General features: G+C 40.6%; 2 protein-coding genes across 2 annotated transcripts; one reads left to right on the top strand and one right to left on the bottom strand.

Annotated features, from left to right (window-relative positions):
• Nucleotides 1-1,197: 1,197 nt before the first annotated feature.
• On the top strand, nucleotides 1,198-2,727 carry LOC137284035 (uncharacterized). Its single transcript, XM_067815693.1, has one exon. It carries the CDS (start codon nucleotides 1,198-1,200, stop codon nucleotides 2,725-2,727), a length of 1,530 nt encoding a protein of 509 aa, XP_067671794.1.
• A 6,640-nt stretch (nucleotides 2,728-9,367) lies between these two features.
• On the bottom strand, nucleotides 9,368-27,230 carry LOC137284284 (mitotic spindle assembly checkpoint protein MAD2A-like). The gene is made up of 5 exons (XM_067816038.1): nucleotides 27,109-27,230; nucleotides 24,303-24,449; nucleotides 21,729-21,849; nucleotides 11,081-11,181; nucleotides 9,368-10,592 (listed from the first exon to the last, which is right to left on the bottom strand). The coding sequence occupies exons 1-5, from the start codon at nucleotides 27,176-27,178 to the stop codon at nucleotides 10,426-10,428; spliced, it is 606 nt and encodes a 201-aa protein (XP_067672139.1). The 5' UTR covers nucleotides 27,179-27,230; the 3' UTR covers nucleotides 9,368-10,425.
• Nucleotides 27,231-27,430: the final 200 nt, after the last annotated feature.

Here is a 27,430-nt window from a genome sequence, read left to right on the forward strand (position 1 = left end):
TGCATTGAGCCTTCTGGGTTACAAAATGTCCTTTCTCAAACTCCCACTGAATGGAAGGCGCAGTGCGTTCCAGTTGGAGAAGATCACAAAGGTGTACTGCCATCCATCTTGCATAAAGAACATGGTCAAGAGCAAACATCCATGGAATCATATCTGATAGGGATTCGGGGTACGTCTTGCAATTTCCCTCACTTTGAGGAAGAGAATTCCAAGCTTTTATAGCAGTGCCCCTGAAGCAAAACCGTGGAGATATGTTCTTCCGTTCCTTACACCAATCACTAAATGAGAGAGTGTCTTCAGTTTCAGCAAGGAAGTCAGAGAAGGCTTTCTGTGGCAAATGCCACAATGCAGCTACTGTAACTTGATGAGCCCACTGGCATCTGGATACATGTGACCCCTTTTCAAGTGCAGAGGCCCTTCCTTCCGTTGTCACACTGGCGCGGGCGAGAACTGATGTCCACTCACTTCCTCATAACCAATCTCCTACAAATTCCAGAAATACCATCTCTATGTGGAGTCCGCCCATCAAAACTACAAACTTGTCTCCTCCATATACCTCTGGCCATGTCCACTGAATCTTCTTTGCTTATGCAAAAAGTGGTTGATCAACAGTAAACACAGGTATTTACTCATGATTCAAATACTGAATTGCACTCTTGATTACATTCATGACGTGCAGTACCATAGTTGGAGAATAAGCAGTGTCTCTGAATAAAGGCAGCATACCAGTGACAGCTGGTGGACGTTGGGGTGATGGCATCTTGTCTGCAAAGTAAGCTGACCAGGAAATTTTGACTTTCGTGTGAATTTGTCCACTGTTCAGCAGCAAAGAAAATTTTTCCAGCCACTGTTTCTGTTCCAAATCAACTGTTGTAGTTAACAGTGTTGCTCCACGAGGTTTGGATGGTAATGGTTCGTTGCTTGGAAAGGTGACTGGTGCTATATTAGTGTATGACATAGGCAGTGGTGCAATCTTCCATCATTTCATGTCGACTTCTGGTAGATGCTGAAACTCTCTATCCAATCATGAGTGATATGATTTGTGAGAAACAAGCCATGAAAAGCTGACTTGGCAAAAGTTTATGTTAGGTTGTGGATAGGGGCCTGGGGATGGGACACTGACAGTTTACGATATAAGCCTGTTGAAAGTTCATACTTGTCGCATAGGGTCTTGACGTGGGCCTTGACGTGGGCCTTATGTTGGCGGTTCAGTTTTGCGGTGGGGTCCTTCTGGAGCTTCCTGTAAGTAGATGTGTCCTGAAGCATACTGTCAACCATGGAGTGGAAGTGGGGCCGATCTATGCCAGGGCAACGGTCAAGATCCATAAAAACCCTGTCAAAACCCGCATCCTTGTGTGTTCTCGTGATACAGTTTTTTACAGTACTGCTCAGCACCTTAGTCATGTTCTATCACCCCTGGGTAAGACAGCCAAATCCTTCATCACAGACTCTACTGATTTTTGCTCAAAGCTGCGTGAACTATCAAATACTGGTCCCATTGTCAGCTATGATGTCGTTGATCTGTTTACCAACGTTCCACGTGAAGAAGCCCTTACAGCCCTACGAGAACGACTCAGCCAACTTGAACAGCCACTTGACACAAGCCTCTCAACAGACACTATCATAGATCTCGTATCAGCCTGCATCAACTCAACATACTTCACATGGGGAGACGATATATATGAACAGATACATGGACTGCCCATGGGTTCCCCACTGTCACCTATCCTTACAGAGATATACATGTCAGACCTTGAAGAGAAAGCCCTCCTCACATCACCTTTCCAACCTATGTGCTGGTATCGGAAGGTGGATGACACTTTTGTCGTCCTGAAACCTGACAACGACCCCCTAGAGCTGCTTAACCACCTCAACAAGCAACATCCCACAGTCAAATTCACCATGGAGGCAGAAACCAACAACCAGATCCCATTCCTAGACATCCTTGTATCCCGCAACCATTCTAACCAGCTTCAGACAACAGTATACCGGAAACCAACCCACACCAACCAGTATGTCCACTATCAGTCCAACCACCCTCCACGAGTGAAGTCAGGTATTATCTCCACACTTACAAGAAGAGCTAAGAACGTAAGTTCTATAAAACTGCATGAGGAGATCAACCACCTGAGAGATGTTTTTGTCAACCTTAATGATTACCCACCCCAGCCAGTGAACAGGAAAATAGCAGCGACTTTATCACCACCTACTACCAAACCCTCTCGACCTGAATCGGCTCCAATAAAGATTTCCATCCCATACATCGGCAAGCCCTCCCACCAGATCAGCAGGCTTCTTAAGCAACAAGCAGGAATAGACACCACCTTCACCACCTCTGTCACCATCAACACCCTCCTACAGGCCAATGGAAGAAAACACCCACAAGCCATAAAACCCAACCCCAAGGATGTAATCTACAAAATTTACTGCAATTGTGGGCACTCAAACATAGGAGAAACATCCAGGCCTGTCGACACCAGCATCGAGGAACATCAGAAATCTACCATCAAATCGGACCAGAAATCAGCAGTGTCAGACCACATAGCGGCCCATCCCGATCACCAAATCAACTGGACTGACTACACCATCCTCTCAAAGAACCAATCAGACTTTACCAAAAGGAAAATAACTGAAGCAATCAACATCAAAAGATACCGATCCCTGATTAACAGAGACCAACGTTACCCCATCCCCACAGCTTACGATGAGCTCATCAAACCACTCTAGCCTACTGTACAAACAACCCACTCTGTGTACCTCACTGGCTTACTTAGTTATCATCACTTTGTTAACTTGTATTCATACTAGGCTCTGTGCACTACTGGCTTCCATGTTATCCTTTTACCCGTTGTCTTTATCATCACTTGTTAATTAGTTTATGTATTATATACATCGCCTGTTCTCTCCCTGTATCATTTACACTTTGAAAACGATATAAGAACCTGTATCGAAACGTCGTGTTCCAGAATTAAAGAAGTTGTCATCCATATACAGTTATCCTATTTACTTCCAACTTCTAAAATATGCCTCTTAAGCAAGTTAGGTTGTGATCTATGTTGTCAAAATTGCCAGTTGTAAAAACATGGGCTTTAAGCTGAGATGAGCAAACAACACCTTCCTGCCCATATCCTGCAATCATCCAGTTGGCAAGGTTCGTTGACACGTGTAGAACTCTATCATAGGAGACACACAGTCCTCTTTCCAAGAGAATATCCACCAAATCACGATTCCGAGTTCTAGTGCGAATGAGAAGTCATACGTATAATGGCAATGCAGTTTCTCTGTCTGAATTATGATGACGTGTGAAATGAAACATCTTCTCCTTTCTCTCTCTTCGCAGGCAGTTGAATATCAGTAGTTGGGGAATGGAAGATGCGGCTTCTGATATACCTGTTGTATAACCATTTTCACTTGTGACGCAAGTACCACCAAGTATCATTTGTATGAGAGTCGGTAGTGTCAATGGTTCCTGGTGAGACTGATTCGATTTCTGATTTATTTGACTCTGACTGATTTATGAAAATGTCTCTTCTAATAATTTTAGCTGCCCGCATGATAGTTACAGCATAACAAGGTATCACCAATGTTAAATGATATGAGAATACCCTTTTCTGATATTAGTGCTTCTAAGCCAGCTATTTCAGCAAGCAAAGCTTCCTTCAGTCTGGGGGTGTTAACAGTTCTGTTGTCACCAAGTTGCTGAAGTCTACTTGTAAACAATTACACAATGTCTACCAACTTCAAATCTGAATTTGCCTCATATCTGTGTTTCCTTCAACATATGAAATTAATTCTGCAAAAGCTGCTGAATATGGTCCGATTTCATTCTTGTTTGTTTTTGGCTCTCAGGGATGATCTGTATTTTGTATGCAAATCTGTGTAGCAATGTTTGTGATACACATCAAGTGCAATTACATCACCTGTAGATAATCTGCCTATCAGCTTTATGTCTTGAAGTTCATGAGCTATGAAACGAATGTTAGAATCAAATGTCATAGTTAGGGCCACAGGGTCATTTCTATCTGTTGGTAAGTCACAAAAGAAACTCGCATATTCTTTAGAACTGTGGATTGTGTCAGTGGATAATTCATTTTCCTTTTCAGAATTACTTAGACATATTCTCAGTTTCTTTTTCACAGGTGTTGTTGGTAGATGTTCATTTGCATCTAATTTTTGTGCCCTTTTCATAGCTCTTACAACTGCTCTATCCCCACACTTGTCAAAACAGTGCTTGCGCCATTTAGCTTGATTTTCTTCCAACGTATTCTGGATTTCATCCCCTTCATCTAATCTTGACAGTTTGAATGCAGCTCAAAGGTTTGGTCAAATTAGTTTCTTGTTTCCTGAAACCAGCACCTGTTGGATGGATCAAGTAATTTGCTGTCATCCTCTATCTGACACAATGCACATATTACTGGTCATAACTTCAGTATATGATGACTCAAAACATTTCGCAAAGTAATTAACCTTAATTTGAAGTTTGAAGTTTGAAGTTTGTACTTTACTAAGAAAGTGAAATCCCAAATATGACATATGTTGAAGTTTGAAGTTTAGCAATTTCATTAGTCACTGAAGTCATAACCGGTGTAAATGTGGTCTGCCTCCTGATCAGTTTATGTTTAGAATATTATAGGCAACCTGTGTGCAAAATATGTCTCCTGCCATCAAGTATCAATTTGGCAAAAATTTGTTACCAAGCCGCTCCACCACATGAGCATCCTAGGATCAATATCACAAAATCAAAAGATATTATAATCTTAAAGTTTGAATTTGCTAAGAAAAACTGAGTGACCTATCAATCTGCATTTCGTCCTGAATTCTATAATGAGCTGCTGGCTGTGTTGGGCCGCAGATATGGTATAAGTTGATTGCATTGCACATTTTGTTATACATTTTGTCAGATTATATCTTCTTTTTTTTCAGAATATATAATCTGAAGAAATGCATTACAATATGCGCATTGCAATCGGCATCATTCACGTAGGTTCTCCCATAACGCAGACCTCCCAAACTGCAGATAAAAATGCACACTAATTACTTGGGCCATGCTAGTCACCCTTTATTAATGAATGACCTGGTCCACATTTTCATAAATATCAAGAACAACAAGGGCCTATGGACACCCTTCTCCAACACCAGTGAAACACTCAAAATAATGGATACCAGAAGAAGATAAAATTATTTATTTAGGTTAACCATATTGAAATCCACGAAAGCACAATGGAATCTGCCTTTTCTTCGGGCTATTTGCCTTTTAAACAATGGATTGAAGAATGAATATGTTGTCAAATGTTCAATGTTATTTTAACGCACGCACACACGCACGCACGCACGCACACATGGGTATTCACCAACTGCCAGTTACATCTTCATTTCGACAATTCGAAAATGGCATCAATAGTCTTGTTTATGAAAGATGTAAACAATTTACAGAACGTGTTTAAAAACCATATACCCCATTAGTTGTAGTTTTCATTATTACTTCCCTTTTTATATATGGGTATTATAACAGCATTAGTCCATGCAGCTGGGAAACGGCCTTAACACACTATTTGTAACAACAATAAAGCATGATAGGGTGCAATCATATCTTCGTAATTTTCTTTTAAAATTCTGTTGGAATACCGTCGGCTCCAGGTGACCAGTTTAGCATCGTCTGTTGCAGATACAATTTCTGCAATTTTTATACCACAAGGCAGTTCCCCACTTACACAATGGGTATGATGTTCATTACTGCGTCCGGTAATAACGTTTCCAATATAGCTTCCCAGTCCTGGTCAGTCATCACCGGATACAGGTTTTATTAAATCTTTAAAATATGCATGATCTCTTCCTGGTAAAAAATTATTCTTATTAGGTGGCCTAGATGAATATTTTCATACACCTGTTAAATATTGTTGATTAAACAGATATTGGTGAAATAAAGGATAACTTGCTACGTTGTCAAATCTCGTTACCTATGTGATACCATCTTTTCTTAACGAAGGGTCCAGTCTACTAATCGCGCATGCACCAAACCATAGCAAGTGTTGGTTTAACGGGTCTGCATATTGGGAGGTTTTGGGAGGATACCTTCCCCTAGTCCCCCGTCCGTCTAGCTTTCTGGTGTTACAAGCCATTAATCAGTACCTTTAGCCTCTCCCCTGGTTGTTCTGTTAGCTGTACTCACCCATCCCCCTGTAGCTGGATTAACTGCTTCATTAAGCCGTGTGCGTGCGTGAGTATGACCGACTCTCATCGGTGTATTTGCAATTTGAGATCGAGTACTTATCTAAGTGCGGTAGTCACATGTTTTCAGGGCAATTCGCTTGCGCGGCACTTTTCGCATTTGTTTTCGCTTTACTGATAATTGGGAATTTTGAAATTTTACTTTCAAGGGATACGTGTCATCGAGCCCAACCACCCGCCCCGACAGACGCCACTCATGGGTTGCTAAAGGCCTATTCTACGTTCCATCAAATTAGTATAGGTCACTATCATTCGCTCAACCACAATGCATCATGGCAATGCACACTTTGACTGTATGTACTTTCTATCAGAGACCGTCGAGCTTTACGTAGACCGAGCATTTCCTGTCACTGACATTTAAAACACATTTACGTGACTGGATATTTTTCTCCTGCCTAGTGTTAATTTATTACATACTTGTATATGAAAAACATAACAACGCCCATGTCATTTCAAAAGACATGCGTGTCGCAAACTCGGACATGCACATGTACAATTGTTTTCTTTGACGTCATATTTCGTGAAAAGTTTGGGGGAAAACATTTCACCAAGTAGGCGTCCCCGTGGGCACCATTTGTGCTCCCTACCAGTTGTGTTGTTTTTTATCGTAACCAAGTCGAGTTACATGTCAACGAAGGACAATAAAACAACTGGATTATCACACGTAGAAGTATGTTTAAATTTACCTTAAGTGTTTAAGTATTTCGTACCCTCTCTGAGGACAATAATCTAACTTTAACCCATGACGACACTGCCACTAACAATATCAGTTGTTAATTTAAATTACCAGTCACACAAACGTAATCAGAATGAGTATTTATCTAACAACTCTATTTCTTTTATAAAGAAAATGAAATATGTAAATAAGTGACATTAAAAGATCCTTTACTGTGTTGACACTGAAATACTTTTCCTTTATGATAGAAAAGTCAATCCATTCCACTACATTTCACACCATCATGACCGTGATTCTCTCACTACAAGTGATGCAACCAGTCAGACCACTCGAAGCTGGCAATATAAAAATAGGGGCGGTGGGGTAGCCTAATGGATAAAGCGTTCGCTAGTCACGCCGAAGACCCGGGTTCGATTCCCCACATGGGTACAATGCGTGAAGCCCATTTTCTGGTGTTCCCCGCCGTGATATTGCTGGAATATTGCTGAAAGGCGGCGTAAAACTAAACTCACTCGCTCACCCATTCACAAATCAAAATATAACCCTCATCAAAAACCATATTGAAATGTGATGGCCTCCATGATCTCCACAGCCAAATGCGGTTAAGATCTACAAGGAATCGAGATGCACATACACCATGCATGCATTCAGGCCAACATTGTCAGCTTGAAAGGCATACGTTCACCTGTTTTCTGAACATGGCTAGGTTAACATGAGATCAACAACAGCCCATTCCTCAAACTAGACTGGTCAACCTGCTCGAGTCATTGCTAATGACTCCAATTGCAGCGTACAAACGACAGAACGTCTTAGCCAGCGCCACATAGCCACCAAAAGCACTGAGCTTATCTTTCACAACTTTTGAGGTGCAATTGGGTGTACTGTATTTATCAGGACTTCAAAGAGCACCTCTGTTAGAGGGCGACATCCTTTTTTTTTTTCTTTTGGCTGGATGTTTCCAGCAACACCCATTCTTTCCATGGATCCGAACATATCAAAAAGTTGGAACTCTTTTGTTGACCCCTTTCTGAAACGCTTTGATATCCTTGCGATTATTCAGTTTTTGATTTGACTTTGGTTTGTTTCATTTTTTATTTTAAGAATTTTGCCCCGATGACTGATCTTGAGATTGATTTGGAAGTCTGTATGTTTATTTGAATGAATGTGAGTTCACTCGTGTTAGGTCCTACTGGTGGTTTATATACACAGCAGTTACTCTGGTGGTTGTAGGCAGGCAGGACAAGCAGCAGACAGCAGGAACTGCAGATACAGCTAATCACCAACACTGCCCTACTCTCAATCCAGAATGCATCCAAAGTCAAAAACACACATGTATTGTAATATGATTCTTCACTTAAGTTTCAAGGGAGCCAACAGCATTTCATCAGACTAAAAACATGACCATTTTTGCATTTCATCACACTGAAAAGACGTCACTAAGACAGCCTAGTTTGTTCCATTGTAACCTTGGTTACCAATGTCATGATTCACACCACCTGTCGATGCTTAGTACCTTTAACATATTTTCCAGAACACATGCCGAGATTTGACTTCAACTTATACAACAATGCAACTAAGTTCACTAACCTGGCCTACAAAGCAACTAAGTTCACTAACCTGGCCTATGTCCAGTGTGCCCCAGATGTCTTGAGTAGTCAGTCAAATCTGCATATTGCAACCTAAACATACATTAGAATTCTAAATGTGACATTCATACTGGCACGTGTGGTTTCCGATAATCAGCGATTTATTTTAATTGAGAAGATATGGTTATCAATATCCTCACCAGTTTTCTGTTATTATTTTGACCACTAGTGAATCTTCCAACAAACTGCAATATATATGAAGAGAATAATACTCTACCCATGGGGGACAACATGCCGTTAGTGAAGAAATGCATGGTGAGGGCCATAACTCTGTACAGAATCATAACACTGTCTCCATTTTCCAACTTCATCAAGGATTTCATGTCCTGAAAATACATACCAAATGTGGTCTCCCTATCTATAACAGTTTCTGAGAAAATCTGTCCCCATTGGGAATATCGTGCACTAAATCAAGAAAAAAAAATGGATCCCCATCAATACATTTTACGAATCTTTGCTGGTAATATGAGGGTCCTGTAAAGTATTGAAAAGGTGTAGTGTACTGTAATTTCAGATAATTACTTCAGTGCCTGCAATGAATCACTGGTCATGACGACACCAGTCATGTCTGATGCTTGAAATAACAGACACAGATATGTACTCTTAAGGCTATGCAGTTACATTCTTAGTAGTTTTGCGCGTCTCTCCTGATGTGGTCTTTCAGGTTTTCTGTGTTCATTCTCTACATTAGCATGTACTGGACCCACATTTGTGTGTCGCATTAAACCCTGAATTAAATACAAATACAGACAACATAGGAGCAGAGTAAACCATTTTTCATAAACAACTTATGTTCTTGTGTGAAAGAAACAAAATGTACAAATCAAACTAAATTATTTAATACACATTTTATTTTATACAACAGATCTGTCAAATGTGTCTTTTTGATGGCCAAGCTGTATTACAAAAGTGAATACACTTCTGCCACAAGTATGATTTACAAAACAAATCAGCATCTTACTTCTTTCATCCCTGCCTTTGTCTTCCTCGGGTCGTCTCTGCAAGGCGTGTACTTAAGAGACTGGTAATGGAACCACACTAATCAAACTGAATTATCCCTGTGATGCTAAAATTTTAAATTTAAATTTTCTTTAAGCTTTGATGTACATGCACTGAAGTGCAAATAACATCACGATTATGATATTTGTTTGAACAGACATTGGCTCTCCTGCATATATAGAGAGCAAATGTAGATAAAGTGTCCTGGCATCACCACTATAAGACCAATAAAAACAGATGACAGGAATGTCCTGAATAGACAAACCTGGTAAAGTAAGTGGTGCTGAAATTAATGTCAAGTTGAACAGAATTCTGTTATGACAGGTGCATAATGTGAGAAGGAAATAGCCTGAACCCAGGGCAATACCACATTGTTGTATAATGTTGATACAGTGGGTCTGGTTCATGGTCACAACTGGGTGAACTCTGGTGGAATAATGGTGGAACTTCAGCAATTCCTGGCAAAAAGAAGGGATGCAAATGTGCACAGCAAATCTGCAAGACCTTAGAAGTCATGGACAGCATGACATTTTGTTCAATGGTGACTGTATTACGTGGACAATGTAGCATGAAGTCATTTATGACTTCATTTATTCTTTGTCATTCGTACTGGAAGAGAATACGAGTACTGCTTCAGTCCACTAACCTATCTCCCATGCTAGTCTGTAGGCTGCAATGTTTGTTGTTGGAGACAGAGGCCAGTCTGTTACATGACCCATCAGTCAAATGAATGGTGAACATGTCTGAAACAATCTTGATAGGTGCTATGTCCCTGCTACCTCCAAGTGTACCTCCACTTTAACTAGCCTTCACAGTTGTTGGGTTTACATCAGCAAATAGTGACAGGAAAAACATTCCTGGAGTAATGGACCAGAATCAGTCTGTTTTCTTGTATGCTACCATAGCATCGACTTTATGTATAGATGTAGAAAAAGACCTTAGTCGGACTTCCTCAGAATTCACCACAAAATGAGGCCCTGATTCTCCCCATGCTTCTGGCACATCCATGTCCTTGTCTGTGTAAACCAGGATATCAAACACACCTGTAGATAGAAGCAATGGTTTTTGTAACTGCATCAAACTTAAGAACAATGTATGTAGACAATATGCAAGGACGGACAATTAGCCTGAGCTGAATGTCTTTTGAAAAACATCATATTCTGTTACAAAATATGATCAGACCTGCAGATAAGAATGTTACATTTTCTGGAAATCAATAAGAATACAACTACAAATGCTCCTTTCCCTACTTTGTAACCATATCGAAAGGTAATAGAGGGTAATGATGTTCAAAGACCCCTGAAGATTATACAATGAAGAAGATTACAAGTAGATATCATTTATATGACAATATCCTAGTACTGTGAAAAGCATCTTGAAAAGGCATGCTTATGCAACCTCCTACTATACACTGAAATGTGCATCACAATATTTGCTACAAGACTTCTGGAAAAGTAGTGCATTTTTCATACACTCTGCAATCACTCAGGAATTGCTTCATGAAAACAGAGCAGGAGGTAAATCAACTTACAAGCACTTTCCAGTAGAGGGAGGAATGTAACCGATGCTGTTATTTGCCTAATAACTGAGCGAATTTCTTCTTTGATTGCTCTATCTGATTTATCCTTCTTTCTGTAAAAAAGTGAGTGAGTTCATGAGTGAGTGAGTGATTTGAGTTTTACACCGCAATATTCCAGCTATATGGCGGTGGTCTGTAAATAATCAAATCTGGACCAAACAATCCAGTGAGCAACAACATCAGCATCGATCTGCACAATTGGGAAGCGATGACATGTGTCAACCAAGTCAGCAAGCCTCACCACTCGATCCTGTTAGTCGCCTCTTACGACAAGCATAGTCACCTTTTATGGCAAGCATGGGTTGCTGAAGGCCTATTCTACCCCGGAACCTTCACTGATTAAAAAGTTTAAGAATATACAAAGTTTGGAATGTTCTTGATATTTCTGTAAATAATAACACTCAAAACCATAAACTAAAACAAGAGTCAAAAGATGGGGAGTTCCCCCAGTCTCTTGACAAACTTGATAGATGTAATCATTAACATCGAAGAGTATATGCATCTATTTGTCTATATAAGTTACAGTCAGGTTGTCAGATCAGTCATGTCATGAAATGACTACAAGGTTCTCCCATTTCACATCATTTTGTCAGTCTAAGTTAGCTTATCCTTTGTGCTTTTCGTTACACTCCACCACCGAGTCTAACGAAACCTTATGAGAGGTTGCGTCAGGTAACCTTTGAGATTGACCAATCAGAGCACAGCTTACCAAATCGCGAAAGTGGACATTCACACATACCTTTTAAACTTTTTATCTCGAAAGGGTTTGTACCCAAACGATTCCGAATGCTATTTAGCATATGCTCGCTTCCGGGTGATGCACATGGCGCACGTTACAACAATGAAAACGGTGAGTAAACAGTCCCTGAAAATAGTGTTTTGGGCAATATTCAAGGATGTCATCTGGCTGAAATATTGGCTGATGGTAACCATGTCAACAGCACCCCCAAAGCATACATACAGCTGTTCAAATAACTGTGTTATATACAGATTTTTGTTTGTGGAGAGTAAGTCTGTGTCGGTAAGCTGAATATTTTGAATGTCCCTCCAACCCTAATAAGTGGCCGTTGTTTGATTGGTTAAATGTATTCAACCATCTCGCGTTTGATTGGACGGTTATAAGTTGTTCAAAGGTTACCTGACGTGCCCTTCTACTAAGTTTTGTTAGACTTAGTGGTGGAGTGTGACGAAATACACTGAGACTAAGTTTACTTACTCTGATCATTTTGTGTAACAACAATCAATATACTTCAGTCATTTAATGAAATTTCAATTAATACAATCTACAAAAGTGGATCACAATTTCAACATCAGTTATCATCACTAACAGTTAAAACTATTTGTCAGGGACTGTTGCACTTCAGCTTGGCTTTGAAGCATTTGCATCTGCTTGTTTGACACTTGCTGTGTCCAAAACAGCCTCACCTCAAAAACCTCTGTCCATCATATATAGATGAAATGAAATTTCATGACATGACTGGATACAAAGTGACGCAAATCTGATTTTTTGTCATTTCATGAAATGACAGTTTTCACAATCTGACTGTAATACTGTAAATCACGAAATTTTTACGTCACAATATTTTTGCGACTTGCCTAATTCTCAAAAGATAGTTAAGTTTGACAATTTCAAAGCTTACTTGCATCTGAAAGTTTTATCTGAAGTAAATCCAATCACATATTAAAGTTTGCCGCTAATCTTGAACACCATTCAGTGGAGTACTTCCACATGTATCAGTGATATTTTCCTAAAAACAACACTTGCTGCATAGGCAAGATAAGCTTAAAACAGTTCAAAGGGACTAAATTAAATGGAATGACTCTAATAAATTAATTGGCACTGTTGAGGGAGCAGTTTAGTCAGTGTCAGAGAAGCTGTTGATCTCCAGATAAGTGTCATGAAACCTATCCACGAACGCTGGATGGTCTCAGCCTTTCAGACAGTCTCTAAGAAATGCGTGTTGCGTGGTTGGCGCCTGTCTGGACTATCGGACATACTGAGTGACTTTTCTTCAGGTATCCATTGTTTGACATGTGACACGTGAGCACTGGTAATGCTAGAAATTAGTCATTCTTCGCGTTGTTGTCATTGCTTAATATATGTACTGTCTAGATCTATTGTTAATTATATGAACTGGTGAGTATTATAGCGAAGATAGGACAGGTTGTTTGCTGATTATTCATTGCATTCTACCAGCAAATTGCATCATGATATTTTTGCGAGCTCAAGTCATTCGCAATTTTTGCAAAAATATCATGCTCGCAAAAATTTAATGATTTACAGTATATATAGGTTACTGAGCAATTTTAAAGGAGTAGGGATAAGGATTGCAATCATCTTTAACCATTTGCTGAGAAAACTTCATTCCTTGTGCAGTATCATGAATACAAGCATGATAGAACAAATCTTGCGGATAACTACATTTTCATTTTGTGAGCGCAACGTTCCAGTACAGATTCTGAACCATTGTCAAGCAGGAGTGATACATGAAGTGGAGGAGTCATCTCTGACCACATTAAACTAGACCCCAATCATCAATTATAAAATTGGATATTTTAACTATAAATTGTTTATTTACATACTTATCCTATCTTTGTGGAAACATGCTATGAGTTAAGTTGACCTCTGCCCCTACCCTGACATCGGCACCTGTCAGTCATCTCCATGCTCGTGCAGCATGCTAAGATAATCATGTGATGATCTGTACCTGTCATTCTTGTCTTGAAGCTTTCTTTAAACTTATCCTATCTCACATCATGCATTATCCCTCAGTTGGCAGGAGGGCTACAGATTACCCTGACAACTCTGCAAACGTGAGTACATAACACAAGGAGGTCAAGAGAAGCACTAACTCCGATACGCTACTCCAAACTTGTGATTGGAGAACCCCTTGGCTTACACAGCAAAAAATCAAGGCAGTAGGCACTCCTGAAATGAAGTGGTTTTAACCCACAACTTGTGACAAGGAAAAGGAAGCAGTTTGGCTAGTAAGCCCTGCTACCCCACGATTTATGAGGTGACCTCAGTAATATGGCCAGTCCCTGCTTCGAAACTACCTCCAGCAGAGACACTATACTGACGTAATTGCCCTAGGTGAGAATAATCAAGCCCATATGAAAAGAGGACTAACATATGGATAACATAGATATCTTTAATTATTTTACAGAGCAAACCGACACGAAGGAAGATTGCTCAATCTGTGAACACAGGTTGATGACAATTGCTGGCCCAGGACCAAGGGACCAAACTGATGGAGACCGTCCACATCCATTACCAAAAGATCTCAAAGGTAATGTGATGTGAAGATGGTCTGGAGGGAACATTTCCTGCACAGCATGATAGTAAAAGCAAGCGTCAATCTCATGGGGTTTCGTGGTCGATGGTAGAGGAAGGTTTACAAACCCATATGCACACAGGATCATAAATCTCATCCAAAACGCCAAGGTAGTATGAAAGACTTCCGAAGTAGAGGCAGCAGACAGCAGGATGAAAAGTCTCCTCTGTATTGTGTGGTGATGCTCAGAAGTCACACAATCCTAAATGCACAAACCAAGCACAAAGACAGATCTTCTATATCGTCGGGATCCAAGATTGTAGACAGTGGTGGAAACACAAAGATCCCAAGCCAGAGGTCAGATTTACGGCACTGGTTGGCCAGCTTGTAAGACCATAGTAGTCTGGAGCTCAGGGACAGTGGATATCTTCACACCTGAAGTCAACGCAATTTGGGCAGCCAGGTAAGTAGATATCGTAGATTCTTTAAGTGTCTTGGAGGTTCAAAGATGTGGAAGGTATTCTGTTACAGGAGATGTAATTACTCTTCGTCCTGCAGTACGTTTCGAAATTCTTTCACATTTCATCATATAGCGACCTAGTGGAGGTGTGATGTGTCATAGTAATGGCAGTAGCCGCACGCTTAGAATATCTTTTAGCTGTCAATGACTGATGAAGATGTGCTAGACGTGAATCTGAACCATGAGCAGAGACCAAGGTAGTTGTTTGGAAAGCAGATGCACCAGTAAATTTTGCTGACTGGGAAGTGGAACTGGATCGGGTTAAGCTAGCTCCAGGAGATCTACAACCCAACTTCTGGCCGGCCAGAAGGAAGCGACCAAAAATAGCGTCATCATCTGGGTCAAGCGCAGTTTGAGCAGTATGCATAGAAGGGTTACTGGTGGAAACGCATAAACATTGAGATCCTCAAAAGGAATGGTTAGACCGTCTTGACCCTAAGCCGACACAGTCCTGAACTGGAGACACAAACTGAGGCAGCTGATGATTGAATCTGGTGGCGAATAAATCCACTGTCTGACTCATCAATGGAAGGCAAAAGGTCCTGAACTCCACCAGATGCAGCTTCCACCCCGCCGGGGAAGGATGGCTAAACTGCAACAGTAAGTCTGCAATGACATTCTTCACTCCTTGAATATAGTTGGCTCGAACAGTTATCTTGAGAGAGTCACAGGTTGAAGAACTGTTGTGTCCATTCTTCCAGAACTTAAAGTGACATCGTTGAATCCATCCGATTGATGTGCCACACCACTGCTGCGTTGTCTGACTGGATCATGAGGAAAGTTGCTCGTAAAAGGTTTTGCCAATGAATGGTGGAAAGAATCACTGCCCTTTGCTCCAGAACGTTGATATGACAAGCATGATCTGCATGAGACCACGGCCCTGACACTTGCTGATGGAGTAGGTGAGTCTCCTACCTGTCTACGTACAGGTGATGAGACGGGGTAAACAGTTCTAAACAAATTCCTCCACAAATGTTCGACTAGTCCATCCAAAAAAGGATGTGGCTCTAAGGGAAGAGTGATCAGTGCAAGCGGTTTGCCCAATCTGATATGAGGAGTTAGAAACAATTGCAATGGATAAAGCTGAAATTGACAACGAAGCATCAATGCCTGAGCTGACGATAGAAGACACAAGAATTCCTGCCACTGATGAAGCGTCCTTGGTTGAGACAATGCTAAAGAAACAGTGCATCTTGCAGAAATGACCAGCCAACCTAACTGGTAAAGTAGCCACATCATGAACTCCATGTGACGAAGGAGAGCACGATCGGTCTAAGCCTGAATGCAGCCGTTGATGTAAGCATCGAACACTTTACTCCTGCGATGGAAAAAACTCACAAATGGGTTTGTGACCTGTGGCTGAAACTCCAAATGGGAGGACACGGCACTAATAATGGGTGCCCTTGCAGACAAACCAAAGGAACTTGCGATGAGATGGGTAGATCGGGATGTGAAAGTATGAATCCTGCAAACCGAGGCTGACAATGTAATCCCACGGCTTGATGATAGATCTGAAGAGGGCCAAAGACACGGTCTGGAAATGAGGCGGCTGCTGCAAAAAACTCTTGTTGAAAACCTTCATGTTGAAGAGCAGTCTCAACTTGCCTGAGTCTTTCTTTGGGACCAAAAAGATTGGAGAGTAGGAACCCGGCTTGGCCGGAGCAGGGCCCAAGGATTCAATCGCAAGTTTCTGAAGCAACATGTCTATCCTGGACCATATAACAGCCATCGGCTGAGCCGGATACGTTCAGTGATCCGGAAAGAATGATAAAGGAAGACTGCTGACAGTGGGTCACCCAAATTAGTATAGTTTGGTGCATAGGTCCCAAGTCCTACGGGAGATATCTGAATAGGCATAGCTGGGGGTAGAAGAACCAAGTCGTGCCCGACTATCTTGAAGTGACTGCTTGTCAGGTTTCTGAGAGGACTGGTCAGAAGTGGAAGCTGGTCTTGAAGCAATGAAGGATTGACACTGGCATCCAGAGCTTCCCTTGTTACCTCATCCTCGATAGGAAGGCGTACAACCCAAACGAAGGTCTGGGTTGGATGGAACATACTGAGCAGGTTGTCACTGATGCATAGAGCCTTCAACCTGTAAATGTTGGTATTTCAGCAACTCCACCAAAACCTGTTAGTGAGCATCCTGTCGAACTTGAGCGCCACTCCCCAAATCGCTCCATTAAACAGAGATCTTAAAGGTCAGTATAGAACCTATACTCCCATGAGGACAGATGGAGAGGACCTCTATGATGCGTTGGGGTGATTTAGGAGAAAAAATGTGCCAGCTGGTCTAGAATGGTCTGGAATTGCATCAACATCATAGTAGCCCGAATGTATGCCTGTTGATGCTAAGATGCATGTGTGAGAGCCATAGATACAGTTCAGATGCGGTAAAAATCATTCTAAAAGGGGCCATAACCTTCCTGATGGCATCAAAAGTGTAAGAGTTCACAATCTTCTACCAGAAATGGTGAATCGGCCCTGGGTTTAGACCCCAACCATGCACTGTCATCATCGACCTTCCTCAAGTTATCAAAAGCCACATATAGAGATGCTGCTAGTAGAGTAATGGAGGGACGTTGTGGAAAGGTAATAGAGGCAAAAATCACCTGGCCTCATGTCAAAACTAGATAACAAGACAGGCAAAGTACTCTGTTGTTGTAGAAGATTGTCAGCATTCCAAATCAACTGAGGTTTGTCATCGATGCTAATATCTGATGCCAGTGTTCCATGTGAAGAGGGGGACTGCATAGCAAAACAACACTCTCCAAATTCTGAATCGAAGTGGATGCCGGAGCTGGAGAAACAGAAGTCGGGTGACGTAACGCAACTGCAAAAATATCAAAATTCGGAGATTGAGATGTCAAAGCCTCAGACACCGGAGTCCATAGAGGTAGTAGTAAGTAGTGCAAGCTGAAACGAAATCAGAAGTAATCAAAGCTAACAACGAATTTCATGCACTCTGAAAGAACACTGAACCAAAAGTACCCTGAGCAGCCGTCACACTGTGAGCAACCATTGAAGTAATCAGTGTATGAGAATGCCCTGCGCCAATATAACTGAAGATTGGTTGTATTGACTAAACAACCATGCAGTCAGTCATGTTTTCTCACAATCAAAAGGAAAAGTTGATAAACGACACTACAGCTTGTTCAGATTGACCTGAGCTACTCTACATATGTGTGACCAGGGGTTCAAACAGGACAGAGAGCAGATTGAGTAAACTTCATTAAACAGGGGAGCAGAGAATCTAATAAATGTCGCTTTTGTGTGAAGCTTGCACAGATTGGCAACATTAAACCGTCTGTAGCTTCTCTTTAATTACAGAAAGTTAGGACACTGCTGACCATTTCTCGACACAGACGTCAAACAAAAGCCTCGTGCCAGCTGTTCTGATATGTTAACAATCCACTGACAAAGGTGCACTCTTTCACAATAACAAACACAACCAGTTGTGACATAATCCTGCAATGCATTAGTATTCACTCGATCGGGTCAAGCTGAACTAGCTGTAATAATTACAAAGTTGTAATGAACTAGTCATCAGTTACCAGATTTTAACCAATTCCGAACATTGCAAACAACTGAATATCTATCAAATAACAGCTTTAGTAGTATTGATTTTTGGAAAACAGATCTGTCAGTTGAGTCAAAGTCAACCTTAATTCCATGGCTATAGGACAAAAATATATAATAATAAAATAATGTTATTATTAGGTATCCGATTCTTTGCTATGAAGTCCATGCAGAGACTGAGGAAGACTTTGTCATATTTCTTCCTCTTGCACTTGACTCCACTGACATTCAAAGTATGAAGTTCAGAAATCCTTGCAGCTGTAGCTAAAGCCACAAGGAAAAATGTTTTGAAAGAAAACTGCTCAAAGTCCTTTCGCTCTGGAGGATCACTGTCCTTGAGAGCAAAATTGCCGCACCACCAACAAATTTGATACAGGAGATTAAATTTCTTAGACTGATCAGCCAACTTGAACGACCTGAGCAACTACTGTAGCTGAGGAACTGTAGAGACCTTACAGCCTGTGGTGGTGGCCAATACCGAGCTGACAGCAACAACCTGGGGTGAGGTAGAACTTGGAGATAAAATGTCACTGGATATACAATATCCCTAAAAACACTTCCACTTATCGTCAAAAAGCAAGCAGGTGGAGTTCAGGTGAGCAGAAGTAATGGTCATAGCCACTCTACAAGACAACCCTTGCTATTAAGGACTTCAGCCAATACACCAAATGTGCAGAGACAGGGTGCGATGACCTCCATGGCACCAATCCATGTAAAGGCGTTTTCACAAGTCTTTTTGATCTGGAAATGGAACTGGGTTAGTAAACTGCCAGACTGCTAAATAACTGCTGTGACAAAAGCTTTAAGAATCAACTTTGAACCAGCAAAATATAACACAGACAAGTCTATAAAATTCAACACTGTATTGAGCAAGCTACGATGAGTCACAATACAGATTTCTAGTACAATGCATTTGAGTCACAAGTCTTCGGTAGTGGGTCACAAATATCAAATATTAACTCACCAGAATCTTAGCATCTTACAGTGACATCAGGTATATTAACTAAAGCTTGTTTCCACACTGAGCAATCAGGCACGGAGTGTCCACCTTGAATATGATGCTGTTGACAAACAGTGAATGATAGGTAGAGGCACACAACTGCAGTAATTCTGAGTGTAAGTCCATGTGTGTGTCCATCAACACAACAACCAGCCTTTATAAACACAAACACTGTATCAGGAACATTCAAGCACACAGTGATCACATCATTATTCACTTACAACTTTCTCGAACAGGATGTAAACAATAGATGGTCAAGGGCAGGCAACAGGAGTGCTATCAAGAAGGTCTGACGATAAAAATACTATTGCCACTGAACACATATGATATGAATAGTCACACAAAACTCTAAACATTGTGACCAAATGATAACTATCAGTTAGTCAATGATAATTCAAATTACAGAAAACACAAGATGTACAAACCAACTTCTGGCTGGGCATTAAGGCACGACCAAATGCAGTTGAATCTGCTTGGTTGACCGCAGTTTTTGGATTATCTTGGGTAGTGGAGCTGGAGGGGGGAAGGCATAGGCACTGAGACCCTCCCATGAGATCGTCAGAGAGTCAAGGTCCCAAGCAAGCTGATCAGGTATCAGTGAGTAATCTGCGGGATCTGAGGATCAAACAGCGTTGTGAATATGTCTACATGGGCCTTGATTCGCAAAAGGTCTGTGGGTTCAAATGCCATTCCATGGGAGATGGCCAGTCAAACCGAGACAGAGGTATCAGTGAGTAATCTGCGGGATCTGAGGATCAAACAGCGTTGTGAATATGTCTACATGGGCCTTGATTCGCAAAAGGTCTGTGGGTTCAAATGCCATTCCATGGGAGATTGCCAGTCAAACTGAGACAGAGCATCTGTGATGATGTTTCTGACTCTGGGAATATACCCAGATGGTTGATGTGCTAGATAACTAGGTGTTGTCAAACTGGATCAGCAGAGAGGAGTCTCGAAGTCCCTTCCCCAGTGCTAAATGGCTAGTTAAGACAGCTGTGAACTCAAGCCTGTTGATGTGAAACCTCTTTTCCGTGGATGACCACAGTCCAGGCGTCTGCTGATGAAGAAAGTGAACTCCCCAACCATTGGGCATCAAACAAACTCTAGAGCAAACATTCTCTTCTAAACAGTATAAGCCATGGCAGAAGAAGAAGACATAAGGGACCAGCAAACAAATCAGCTCCTCGAGATTCCCTGATACTAGATATGGCTGCAGGAAGCCCTGCAACTGTCCCCGTCATGTCAATGCTTGTGCATCGATCTCTCTGCTACATACAAATCCATTCTCATAGGCGCAGCCTGTATAACCAGGGTTAGAATTAGAATTTAATTCAGTTTTGGAATTTAAAACTTAAAATACATTTGGTAAATATTTACAGTTGAATTCCTAGTAAAGGACTTCAGTTCTGTGATGTATAATGGAAGAATTTGATGGTACCAATTAAGTCTTAGAAGAGAGGAAATGATAGCAACTAGTGGTACAGCTGGGATACGAGTCATTTTTGTATGACGCACAAGGTATTTTCAGGGCGAGGGGCCAAAGTTGTCCGATGATTGGTGTACGATTCTGGGTCCACCGTTGAACTGAGAGGTTCTCTTTGTATATTAAGGGAATGTATATTTGGGAATGGCTCAGATAAACTCATAGCATTAAAAGTTCAAGAAACCAACTAGTTTTTTCATGAAGTTTGTGAATCTGGGTTGTGTGTAGACCAGGGACTAGATTTTCGAAGCTCTCTTAGTGCTAACATTGTCTAAAAGACATACATTAGCAATAACTTACGACTATCTTAGCGCTAAGAGAGCTTCGAAAATCCAGGCCCAGGAGAATCAGGCAATACCTGAGGACCATTGTGGGAAGAGTTGAAAGACAGATTGCCTAGGGGAAGGGTAAAGCAGGTAACACAAGAGTCCCAGTAGATCCTCCCACTGCTGTAAGGACCTAGTCTGCGACAGACAGTGCCAATGGAACCAGACACCATATTTTCACCCATCTGTCTTGAGGGACGAAAATGATGCCCTGTTGCAGGTCAGTTGTTGCCCCAATGAACTGAACTTTTCTAAGTCGGTGTTAGTTTTGACTTTGCCAACCCTTGAGAAGCTGCATGCTGAACTTACTGATCTTTAAAAATGCTAAGCAACTCACTGCAAACTGAACAAGAAACCTAGTGAATGCATTAGTATCCCCTACACAGTAACACATTAAAGGAAACATGAACAACTACTCACGTGTCAGCAGTCACTGTCTTATCACACTCAACATCAAACTGCCATCTCTCCAAGACCTCATTTGTGTAGACACTCTTGATGACGAGAACTAGCTTCTGCACAGTCATGCCAAGCAGCCAGTCTTCAACAAAACAAATACAAAATCATTCAAAAGTTTTCCATTGTGACATCCTGACATCAACTTCAACATAATGCAGGAAGATTATAATGACACTTGTATATCATTACTAGGGACGATAATCTGTTGCAACATACACCTTGAATTGTCTCATCTGAAGTCATTTCCAAGATGAATGTACAGCTTATATGAAACATAAACAGGCTGAAGTAGTTTCAGTCTCTTTTACTAACATACATAAAACTTGAAACCCAGATCAAGTTGGTTTAAGATGTAACAGGGGCAAATCAAAGTGAAGAATTTGGTACTTCCTCTGGTTTGAGCTCTGTATTTATCAACTGCAGTCAATAACTAAACTGTTAATAGTCACACATACAATCGATACATCGACAGTTATTTCTTTTCACAATTGATTAATTGATATCACAGACTCAACACCTGCAATCCCTCAATAGCCCTAATTATCATGTGTTTATTTATCAACTCATATTGCATTGGCAACTGAACATGTGTATTTCTTTTGACAATAATACAAACCCTTTTGTGTGAACACAGCATAAAGCAGTATCATTAGTGCCAAATAAGTGCCTAGCCATCTTATGTCTATGCAGGTAACCAATCACACTCTTTCAACATAATATTCACATAAAGAAAGTTGTAGCAGAGATATTTCAAAAGCAAAGATGTAGTGGAAAACACTTAAAATGAATCTCCGAAGTGCTATTGACTTTGGTACGAACATGTACTTGCTTGGACAAAGAGCAGAAATATTTCAAGCTCTGCTCTCATCCAATCATTTTAACGCACATTTTGTCATTTCCATGTTCCCTTGTCCAACTTTCTATTACAGAGACCTGTAAATCAAGGAAGCATGTGGCATCATGATTGTATCCCAACATCTTCCTAATCAGGAGTGACATCACAGCATTCAGAAATCATGTTGTAGCATTTCAGTGAGCTGTCCCACCATCACAGTGACTCCCTTGCCGTGGCACTGCTAAAATACTGCTAATAGAGGCATAAAACCATACTCACTCGGTAATACCATCACAAATGACATGACCCCTCCTCAGACAGTCACTTGTATGAGTAATGTGGGACTACTCGCATGCATGTCCCATCCTCTACTGATTAGAAACTTAAGGAGAGACATCAAGGTATTCTGGAGTGCAATCACGTATTCCAGCATGATGCCATAGCGTGTAGGTGTGACATCAAAGCATGTCACAGTACCAGAGGTTTATCCACATTTAACAAGTACTGACCCTCACCTACAGGATATCTTCTTCAATAACGGCCCATATTCCTATTGCATATTTTTCATGTTCATTCAAAAACAAACCAAATATAAAGAATCTTACATTTTATATGAGTATTATCTTTCATGACCCATCCCTAGGGACCTACACATTGTTACAAAAACTGAGGAATTTTCACTTATAGTCACTGTTACTGAACAACTGTCAAAAGCTATTCGCAGACTGCAGGTGTAATCAAACCACTTTGATACTAATGATTGTCTCCTATAGGGAGAGGAAAGATGGCTACAGGGCAAGAATCAAATAACTTGCATTCAAGTACAGACATGCCCCGTTTATCCAAAGCTCAGATATCCGGAAAACTTGCCTTCCGAATGAAAATTCCTTGAAACAAATTCACAACGTTGTAAAATTACTCACCTATCCGGAAATCCGGTTTCGGTAACCACATGGTCATTTTCACATACAAAACACTAAATTATGTGCATTTTCTGTCTCGTATATCCGGATGGCTGAGTACCTTTAAGTTTACACGCGATTACAAAGGGCCTTGCGTGCCATAACATGAAAGAAGTCGGCAGTCTTTGAAGCATGAGAAGATTAACTACCTCTGCGTAGCAAGGTGACACTGAGTTGATTTTGAGGCCTGTCAATATTGGGTGAGTATTACTAATTCATCTGGATGATCAAGCAAGCCTGGACAGCTGTGAGCGAAAAGACAATTGCTAACTGCTTTCATCATGTGGATATTATCCACTCAAATGAGGCCCCACAAGAAGGCATGGCCTTGTCGGAACTTTGCGATCCACTACCATCCTGTGCACAAATTGCAAATGTGATTGTTACTGCGGATGATCTTGTATATGGTGATAGTGATGAACTGACCGGCGAAAGTCCTCTCGCTTTTCTACACAGCCAGTGCAAAAAGCTATGACTGATTTCTTCAAGCAACCAAACTGTTTGAATGGGATATGAGACATTTTATGTGCACTGATATTTGTTTTTGTGATTATGTGTGAAGCCTACCATGTTCGTTTCTTTGTACGTTTCTTTGTACATATGGCATGTGGTTCAGATATCCGAAAATTTGCTTATCCGCACAATTTCAATAAAAACACAAGTGTTCGGATAAACGGGGCACGACCGTACTTGTGACATTCATAGCATCACAATATGACAACAGTTCTATTTCTGTACCTCTAATCTGTCCAATGACTTCAGTGAGGTATTTCTTAAGATCATCATCAGTAGTCACAAGCAAGGTCAAGCCATAGTTTTGGACTCGAGTAAAGGATTCCGGCGGGTAGATTCCTCGCTGGTATAGTATACTGTTGATGCCATACTCTGAAAATAATAGAAATCACAATAATTACTTTCAAAGCATGCTTTTCTTCTCAATCAACTTCATATTCAGCAACATGAAGCCATTACAAAACCAGTGTTTGTCCAATGTATAAACATTCAGGAGTCATCATGACTACCTGGTGTCATGAGAAGGAATCATGGACATGTTTTGGAGAGTCACCTTCAGTCTGGAACTTTTATCAAGACATCAACTGTGATAGTTTAAACACTGCAAAAAACAAGGTAAGGCAGGTTAGGTATTTAATCAGCACTGAGAAGTTAACTGGCAAATATTAAACAAAGTAGTTTGAAACAACTGCAAATTACAAGGTTACATTATCTGAACTAAAAAGGGCCCAGTAGCATTGTGTCAACAATGACACAAGTTTCTAAATTCACTGTGTATTTGAGATAATTTGTGTGTCAAATAAGCAGGTTTTCTGCATCAGGGCAAACACCGACACACTACAATGGTTGATGTTATGAATAAATACAACATGATATTGATGCAAGCCACTTAATTAATACTGCCACACATTTTGACTGGGATATAAAGCAATTTCATATTATGGTGCAGAAATCTTACATCAGGCATATGAGTTGACAAAAGGTTCCATCACACATATTAACACATAACTGGGGTTCAGTCCTCTACCTGAAACGGTATTGTAATTGAGCTGTGGCAAATACTTATTTAACTGAGAATTCATGCAATACATGCTTCAGTGAAAGAGAGATAAATACCAATCTATCCTGGGCAAAATAAAAATTACTTCATTTAGTTAAAATAACTTAAAACAAAATCACCTTTCAGTATTGGCCTCGGTTTTGTATGGAGTAATTTGAGTTGCTTCAAATAAGAATTTATTAAGGCCCCCAAAGAGATGTTTAACCCATATCCAACCCTACAGCTATCAGTAATGATCATGTTGGTATGTTTGAACCAAAATGAGGACCTTACGACAACTAACCCTAAACCACTGTGAAGCAAGGGGTCTGGTTGTTGTTATGATGCACACAGTTATGTACCCTGCAGCTTGTGATATAACCACTGGTCCGCTAGTCCATGGCTAGTATAAATCTGATCATTATAGTAAATCTCTACTTATTGGTCCAGCTAGCTTCATGCGGTCGTTTTGTAAAAATATCCCTCTCTCTCGCCAACTTGTCAAATTATAACACATTTCTAAATCATTCATGATTATGGCCTGATAAAGATGTTCATCATACTTGTAGCTTAATGATGAAACCCGTGTCATGCCGACAATATTTTATTCTCATCTATTTTTGTAATCTTTTCTTTGTTTCTACATTCATAGTTTGGGCTAGTGAACTATTTTGTAGGCTAGGAACTTTCAGGTATTGCAAGGCAGATTGGCTGACACACTTTTGAAACTACTTCACACACTGGTACCCCATATACAGAAATATACCCGAAACATACCTAGTACTCTAGGCAGCCTTAATTACGAAGCCTTATTGAACAATCCACAAGCAAAGATGATTCATATAGTCATATCTCGCCTTGACTATGCCAATTCACTTTTGTATAGGATAACAGCTTCCCTGATTCATCGACTGCAGGTTATACAAAACACAGGTTAAGAGAACTGCATTGGCTACTTGTTGCTAGATGCATAAAATTCAAGGTGCTCACTATCATCTACAAGTGCCTGAAGACTAACACCGCTCCATCTTACTTGTCATCTCTTCTGAACAGCCACAGACCAACAAGAACTCTTAGATCATAAGACAAAGATCTACTTATCAACAGACCATTCACTGTAGGACCAAATACGAGGACCGCTGCTTTGAATGTGCAGCTCCCATGCTATGGAAAAACCCCCCTATGTCTCTAAAATCCGTTCCAAGTCTACAAAGACACATCTATTTGAAATAGACTGAACTGTACAAGCGCCTGTGAGCAGCCTAGCTAGAACTCGGCGCTATAGAAGTACATTATTATTTTATTTATTATCTATTCATTTTATAGTTCCTGTTTGATTGATTAAATTGCATCATTGTGAATGCATGCTCCCTGTCTAACACTATCAAATACATCTCAAACAATATGACAGTTCTTATCAGAAAAACTGAGGTCATCTTAGGTACGCTTTTACATTCTGATTTTGGCTAGGTACATTCCTGTTTCAGAGACACCTTTCAGTGCAACAGGGACTGGTGAAGCAGCGATACTTATCAAAATAGTGCTGCTACTGAAATGGTAATGATAAAATCTTTCCAATAAAATATGCAGTTATGTTTTCCTTTAGTAGTGTTTGCTTAGAGTAGGCCATGATTGGATATCTGACAGCAAGTTTGAGTTATTTTTTCACAAATCATGAATAGTGGATAAGTTGACAATGTGTGGTGGCATTGAAAAGTTGCTAGAATGGTAAAATGCAATCATGTCGCAACTACATCTACAAGATAGCAACAGTCGCAATACATCAATGACCATGTGATATTTCAAGGAAACAACTAACACAGAGCATACATTTTCGCCATACATGATACCACCTCGACTCGAGCCGCAGAATTCTCATCCCGAATGTAAATCGATTATCAATCATTCACAGCGTCTATTATCAATCGACACAATTTACAGAGACTCGTGTGTGTACAGAGTATTTCGGGAAAATCTTCTACGCCAATTTACCAAAGAATTCTGTGACAATTTCAGTAGATCCCTTCAAAGTTATCGCATTCTGTGTTTTAGTACCCGCCATGTTTGAACTCCCGCTACAACCACAGCGCCTCCTATTTACAAAGGGAGTTAATTCTAATAATTCTTCATCAACCCCAAGAAAGGAAGAAGATCGAACCCAAATCGAGATACCATAGTGGAGTGATTATTTACAGTGTGGACATTTTTTGTTTTTTCTTTTCCGGGATTTACACAAATATTTATTACCAATCAATGTAATTAATTCCAAAGCAAAAGTTTCCAAAATATACCTCAAAGCCGGACAGTCCGATAA

The sequence above is a fragment of the Haliotis asinina genome, chromosome 5 (assembly GCF_037392515.1).
Source record: "Haliotis asinina isolate JCU_RB_2024 chromosome 5, JCU_Hal_asi_v2, whole genome shotgun sequence".
NCBI lineage: Eukaryota > Metazoa > Mollusca > Gastropoda > Lepetellida > Haliotidae > Haliotis > Haliotis asinina.